The 7,593-nt window shown below is 44.4% G+C and overlaps 1 protein-coding gene across 1 annotated transcript in view; it reads right to left on the bottom strand.

Moving 5' to 3' along the window:
* Positions 1 to 7,593, bottom strand: part of CSNK2A1 (casein kinase 2, alpha 1 polypeptide) — a 36,842-nt gene that overhangs the window by 11,384 nt on the left and 17,865 nt on the right. The window contains exons 7-8 of the mRNA XM_015559442.1: positions 7,521 to 7,593; positions 1,106 to 1,216 (exon numbers count right to left, since the gene is read on the bottom strand). The exon at positions 7,521 to 7,593 is cut by the window's right edge and continues 9 nt beyond it. Of these exons, the coding sequence (XP_015414928.1) occupies positions 1,106 to 1,216; positions 7,521 to 7,593 (184 nt within the window). The remainder of the gene's footprint in view (positions 1 to 1,105; positions 1,217 to 7,520) is intronic.

Genomic DNA, 7,593 nt, shown 5'->3' with positions numbered 1-7,593 from the left:
CGGGCCAGCCTAGGTGAGGGGCTCAGGGCCGTTTTCAGGCTGGCCACACCCCGTTCAGGGAGGGGGGTCCTGCTGGGGTGCCTGGCCAGCGTGGGTTTAGGGCTGATAGCTGTTTGTGCCTGGCCACAGCCCCTTCAGGGTAGGGGCTCCCCCTGGGATCCCTGGCCAGCCTGTGTGAGGGGCTGATGGCTGTATGCAGACTGGCCATGGCCCCCAGCCACCCAACCTCCCAGTGGAGGCTGGCTGGAAGCAGGTATCTGGGCTTTATTTATCTTCTATAATTGAAACTTTGTTGCCATGAGCGGAGGCCACAGCTGGCTCATGGCAGGCGGGAAGCTTGGCTTCCTCCATTGCCCGGGCAATCAAGCATCCTGCTTGTTCCAGCCTTGTGGCTGCCGGCCGTCATCTTGGTTGGGTTAATTTGCATATAGTCACTCTGATTGGCCGGTGGGCATGGCTAGGGCATAGTGAAGGTATGGTCAATTACATCTTTGTCTTTTATTAGTGTAGATAGATACAATTTATGAAAATCTTGAGAGCATTTTTTAGTTTAGTCCTTAGGTTGGTTAAACCTATTCTCTGGAGTTTCTAAATAGAAAAGGTTATCTTTGGTGTACTTTTTCTTCAGTTAGGATCAAATGAAGATCTATTCATATTCTATGGACATTATGAGAATAAAAACATAAATTACAGCAGATGAACTGAGGTAATTCATATTTTACATTTGTATAAAAGGGACAGCCATGGACATGTATAAGTAACCTACTCAAAATGAGAGTTTTTGCAAATTATGTACAAAATAAGCATAGAACAGAAACTTTTTTGTTAATTCTCACTTGAGGACATTTTTTTCCATTTTAGAGAGAGTGGAAGGGAGGGAGGGGCGGAGAAAAAGACACACACACACACACACACACACGCACACACTGATTAGTTGCCTCTTGCACATGCCTTGACCTGGGCTAGGGATCAAACCTGCAACCCAGGTAAGTGCCCTTGACCAGGAATCAAACATGCCACCCTTTGGTTTCGGGTTGACGCTATAATTACTGAGCAACACTGACCAGAGCTAAGACAGAAATTTTATTTGCCGTTCTCTTCTCACCTGATAGTCTACAAGTAGCTCAGGACCTTTGAAGTATCGAGAAGCAACTCGGACATTATATTCTTGGCCAGGATGGTAAAATTCAGCTAAACCCCAGTCTATTAGCCGTAGCTGAAAGAAAAAAAAGAGAATAAATCATAAGGACTTTATTTTTCAAGCTATTCCGTACATTGCAGCGGTTCTCAACCTGTGGGTTGAGAACAATGAAAATACATCCTGCACATCATATATTTACATTACGATTCATAACAGTAGCAAAATTATGAAGTAGCAACGAAAACAATTTTATGGTTGGGGGTAACCACAACATGAGGAACTGTATTAAAGGGTCGTGGCATTAGGTAAGTTGAGAACCACTGCTACATTGCCTTTAGGGTACTCTTAAAAACTAGAGGCCCAGTGCATGACATTCATGCATAGGTGCAGTCCCTAGGCCTGGTTGGCGATTGAAGTGTGAGTGTCTGGAGTGGAAGGACAGGTCCCAGCTGACTTTTGGGTCCTGGGCAGCACCTGGGCCACCAGGCCCCTGTGCACCCTCCTCCACCCGAGTCACGGTGCCCAAGTCCCTATGAGAAGATGCAGTGAGCATGCCCAGACGCTGTGGGCCGGGGCGTAGCGTGGGCCTCTGGACTGTCCAGTGGTGCCACACAGAAGCTGGGTGGGCAATGCGCTCTCCTCTGGACAGCCTCGCAGACCGGCTCCTGCGTGAAACCATGGGGAGCCTGACTGGCCTCTGCGGCCTGCTCACCAGGAAGAGGCTGTGCGGGTGCAGGGCGGGCTCCTTGTGGGTGCCCAGAACCTTAGTGCGGGGACTTCCCCAGTGCCCGAGCCCTGGCATCCCAGGGGAGGGTAGCAGGGGAAGTTCAAGCAAGCTTAGTGGACATCCCGCATTCTCACTGCACCTCTGTCAACCCTGCCCCCAGGTAGCTGGTGAGAGGTCGAAGCCCCCTGCCCAGGTGCCACAGGAGGTTGGTTGCTGCCACCCACCCCCCAGTTCCCCGTCCCAACCCAGAGCCCTGCCCCAATTGGGTGATGGGAGCCTGCAGCAGCTCCTGTGTTAAGCGTCTGCCCCCTGGTGGTCAGTGCACGTCATTGTGACCGGCTGTTCCATCGTAAAGGCCAGTTAGGCTTTTATATACATAGATGAGAGGCCCTGTGCACGAAATTCGTGCACTTGGGTGGGGGGGTCATCGTCCCTCAGCCCGGCCTGCACCCTCTAACCGTCCGGGAGCCCTTGGGGGATGTCCGACTCATGTGAGTCAGACATCCTTAGCGCTGCAGTGGAGGCGGGAGAGGACTTAGACATCTCTCTCATGGTCCAGGGCTCTTGCAGTCCAGGACTCCTTGCTCCTTACAACCACCTGCCATGGAGGCGGGAGAGGCTCACGCTACTGCCACTGTGCTCACCAGCCATGAGCCCTGTTTCTGGCTGAGTGGTGCTCCCCTTGTGAGAATGCACTGACCACCAGGGGGCAGCTCTCGAATTGAGCGTCTGACCCCTGGTGGTCAGTAAGCATCATAGTGATCGGTCAATCGCCGTTTGGTCAATTTGCATAATAGCCTTTTATTATATAGGACGATACCAGCCATGTCAGTTTAAATTAAAACCCCTTCAGTGACTACCTATTATACGGGGGGTGGGTGGAAGGGGGAACATCAAAAGTAGATTTACAGTTTTCAAATGGAAAAATATAATACAAGAATAAATAATACAGGAACAAACTGTGATTCACATACCCACAACTGTAAACCTAGTTTTGCCAAGCCCTGTATTTAAAATGAAAATCAAACTTTTTGGAAAACCCTGTTTAGCTTGACAGATAGTTCTCATGACTTAATTCTTGTGCTCCAGGGAGACCCACTGAAAGACAATTTCATTTTGTGGCTTCTGCAAATTTCTTAAACTGCTCAGCTGAGTAGAATGTCTAGGCTTTTCCTAGACTCTTGGTTAAGTTAGGTCCTCACTGAAGTCTTTTCTAATTATCAAGTATGACCAACCATTGCCTTTAGTCCCTCCCTGAACCTCAGATATACTGCTTTAATAGAACCCACAAATCTTTAAAAATATTTTTTTTGGGGGGGAGGGAGAAAAAGAGGGAGAAAAGGGGAGGGAGAAATTTGTTGTCCTACTTATTTATGCATTCAATTGGTTGCTTCTTTTATGTGCTATGACTGGGGGTGAAACCTGCAACCTTGACATACCAGGATGATGCTCCAACATCAGTGGTCGGCCAACTCATTAGTCAACAGAGCCAAATATCAACAGTACAATGATTGAAATTTCTTTTGAGAGCCAATTTTTTAAAACTTAAACTAGTGAATGAAGAGAAAAGCCGTACAAAATGACCTTTTACCAAAATGTATCCTGAAAGTGGAAAAAGTACTAGCACAGTCAAGAGGCAATCTTATTTTCCCATTGTGTAAAACATAAGCATGGTTTGAATTGTGGGTACTAGAGTATGACTAATTTGTCACTGTTAACTAGATACAGTGTCTTCATTGTTTTGGTGAACAAAGGGAATTAGAACAAAAAGTATGAAAGTACATTTTTTAAAAATATATATTTTTTGATTTTTTTTTTTTTTAAACAGAGAGGAAGGGAGAGGGATAGTTAGAAACATCGATGAGAGAGAAACATCGATCAGTTGCCTCCTGCACACCCCTCCTCACGGGGATGTGTCCACAACCAAGGTACATGCCCTTGACCAGAATCGAACCTGGGACCCCTCAGTCCTCAGGCCGACACTCTATCCACTGAGCCAAACCAGCCAGGGCAGTATAATTATTTTTAGTCTTTCTCTCCAACCCCTTAAAAAAAGTGCTTCAGAGCTATCCCTGAGCTGCTGCTTCTTTTTTTTTTTCAGCAACAAGTATTCCCAGATGAGTATTTCTGGCCCCATGGCTTCACACACAGCATTATCAGCGTTTCTTACTTATACCCTCTAGCTCAGCGGTCACCAACTGGTGGTCCACAGACCACTCATGAGGTCCGAAAGGTTGGCGACCACTCCTCAAGCTCATGTCTTCTATCAGCCATCTCTGCCTCTCTGATCACCTAGCAAACATCTCAGAGCTAAACCTAATTATTCCCTTTCTCCCACAGCCTCTGCCTTGTCAGTTAAAGGTAGTTCCATCCTATCATTCAGGCCAAAAACATTTCACCCTGGACTCTTGTCTCCCTTACATTCAACATCTATCTAATCTGTCAACAAATCTTGTTGGCTCATATTCTGACCATCATCATCACTTCCACTGCTACTGCCCTGGTTCATGCCACCACCATCTCTTGTCTGATGTACTGCAGTAGCCTCTTCTTCTAACTTGTCAAGCTGCTTTCACTCTTGCCCTCTATTCTCTACACAACCAGAATGATCCCTTTTATTATTTTTTTAAAAGTATATCTTTATTGAGTTCAGGGAGGATGGGAGAGGGAGAGATAGAAACATCGATGAGAGAGTATCATTGATTGGCTGCCTCCTGCACACCCCTTACTGGGGATCGAGCCCACAACCTGGGCATATGCCCTTGGCCAGAATTGAACCTGGACCCTTCAGTCCACAGGCTGATGCTCTATCCACTGAGCCAAACTGGCTAGGGCCAGAATGATCCCTTTTAAATGCTTTATATTTTTAAAATTATTATAAATTCATAGTAAGTTGCGAATTCTGTGTACCCTTCACCCAACTTTACATTTCCTAATGGTACAACTCAAAACCAGGAAACTGACATTGGCACAGTCCACAGACAGACCTGATTATTCACTAGTTTTACATGCTGGTGTGTGTGTGTGTGTGTGTGTGTGTAGTTCTATGTAATTTTATCATGTGTAGATTCAGGTAACTCCTACCATAAGATACAGAACTATTCCATCATCACAGATGTCCCTTTTGCTATTACTTTTCCACTTTCTAACCCCTGGAAACCCCTATTCTCTAGCTCTATGACTTTGAGAATGTATTATAAATGGAAAAATCAGCACAACTTTTTTTCCCCCACTCAGCATGAGATCCAACCAAGTTGTTGCATTATCAGTAATAGTTCATTCCCTTTTATTCCTGAGTAATACTATTTAGTAATAAGACTACATGATATAGATATACCTGTTTAATTAAACATTCACTCACTGAAGGACATTAGCTTCCAATTTTCTTTTTTTAAAAGTCTTTTAAAATTAATAAAGAGGGAAAGACAGAAACATCGATATGAGAGAAACACATCGATTGACTGACTCCTGCATGTGCCCTGACCAGGGCCCAGGAGAAGTCTGGAACCAAGCTACCGGCCCTTGACCGGAATCAAACCCGGGATCCTTTGGGCTACAGGCCAATGCTCTATCCATTGAGCCAAACCAGCGAGGGCCTAATTTTCAACTATTAGGAATAAAGCTGCATTCATATACAGGTTTTTATGCAGATCTAAGGTTTGGTTTCTCTGGAATAAAAGACCCTGCTGGATTGTTTGGTAAGCATGTTTGTTTACACACAGCATATTTGTATTTGTAATATATCTTTTTTATTTGTAATGTCTTTTCTTTAAAATTGATTTTAGAGAGAATTGAAGGGAAAGTGAGAAATATCGATGTGAAAGAGAAAACACTGGGGACTGGAAACACAAACTGGGCATGTGCCCTGACCTGGAATTGAACCAGTAACCTTCCAGTGAACGGGATGATGCTCAACCAACTGACCCACTCCACCTGACGCTGTTTGTTTAGCTTTTAAAGAAACCAACAAACTAGAAAACAATAGGCTGGCAATTTCCAAAATGGCTGTGCCACCTTACATTCCCACCAACAATGTATGAGAGATTGAAATTTTCTGCATCCTTGCCAGCATTTGGTATTGCGCTGTTTTTAAATTGTTCTAATAGATGTGTAGTAAGCTTTAAAAATGCCAAGTGAGAGCTTGTCCACCCTTTCCGCAAACCCTGCAAAAGCTCTGCATCTTTAGAGAAAAGTTCTGACAACATTTAAGGTTTTACATGACCTGGCTTTCTTTACCTCTCTCATCCCACGCCCACTCCTTGTCTCCACTGTATATCCTTGCCACTATCCCAACAAGCCAGGCACATTTGCATCCTCTACCTGGGACATATTTCTTCCTAAGGTTGCATGGCTGATGCCCTCAAGTGTTCTCTAAATATGTCATCTCCCCAATGAAATCTTCCCTTTACCCCTTGTTTAAAACCACAACATCCCCTGCTCTTTCCTAGTCCTGACTTATTGTTCTTCCACATCACTTTTAACTTTTTGGCCTACCAGCATACCCGCAAAGGCAAGCTTCTTATGGACAAGAATTTTTTACTATCTGCTTCAAGCGTATATACCTTGCCTAAAAATTTTAGTTGAATGAACAAATCCTGTACATCTCCAAAGTCTACAATAGAGAGTCATCACTACCTACAAAAGGTACGCTTGGTTATCTTACAAAACTGAAATATTATAAAGCATGAGTTCAGTAGAACTCTCATTAATAGCACTTGTACTTGCTAAATATTTCATCTATTTCACAACTGTGCACACTTAATTCTCACATTAACATAGTGGCATGCAGAGCAAATATTATTATACCTGTTGTACAGGTAAGAGAGAAGAAGCAAACAAGAAAGGAGTTTCCTGCCGAAACGGGTTTGGCTCAGTGGATAGAGCGTCGGCTTGCGGACTGAAGGGTCCCAGGTTCGATTCCGGTCAGGGGCATGTACCTTGGTTGCGGGCACATCCCCAGTGGGGAGTGTGCAGGAGGCAGCTAGTCAATGTTTCTCTCTCATCGATGTTTCTAACTCTCTATCTCTCTCCTTTCCTCTCTGTAAAAAACTCAATAAAATATATTTTAAAAAAAGAAAGAAAGAAAGGAGTTTCCCTGATACTAGTTATTCAATAAATAAATCCAGAAGTCGTGTTCCATGCCCAAAACTGATTTGCCCACTATTCTAATGTTTCCTTCTTGACAGTATTCTTTTTGTTGTTGTTAATCCTCACCTGAGGATATTTTTTTCATTGTCTTTTTTTTTAGAGAGTGGAAGGGAGTGGGCGAGAGACAGGAGAGGGAGACACAGAAAAAACATCAATGTGAGAGAGACACATCAATTGGTTGCCTCCCGCATACTTCCAAACTGGTGCCAGGTATGGAACCTGCAACCCAAGTACGTGCCCATGACCAGGAATTGAACCTGTGACCCTTTAGTGCAGGAGCTAATGCTCTATCCACTGGACTACATTGGCCAGGGAGTCCTTCTTGATAGTATCATTAGGAATATGAATAAAGGTTTCAACATTCTGATTAATTTATTCATTCACCAAATATGTGTCAAGTGCCTAATAGGTACCAGGCACTCTAACAGATGCTAGGGATAAAGTGTTGAAGATGGGCTGTTCACTCTATCAGGCAGGAAAAGATTTGTCAGTCTATCACATTACCTTTCTGTGCTCATGATCAATCATGACATTATGGGGCTTCACATCTCTGTGCATAATTCCCATGCTATGACAA

The sequence above is a fragment of the Myotis davidii genome, unplaced genomic scaffold (genome assembly GCF_000327345.1).
Source record: "Myotis davidii unplaced genomic scaffold, ASM32734v1 scaffold354, whole genome shotgun sequence".
In the NCBI taxonomy this organism is placed as follows: Eukaryota; Metazoa; Chordata; class Mammalia; order Chiroptera; family Vespertilionidae; genus Myotis; species Myotis davidii.
The sequence above is the reverse complement of the archived record's forward strand: the minus strand, read 5'-3'. Positions and strand labels throughout refer to the sequence as shown.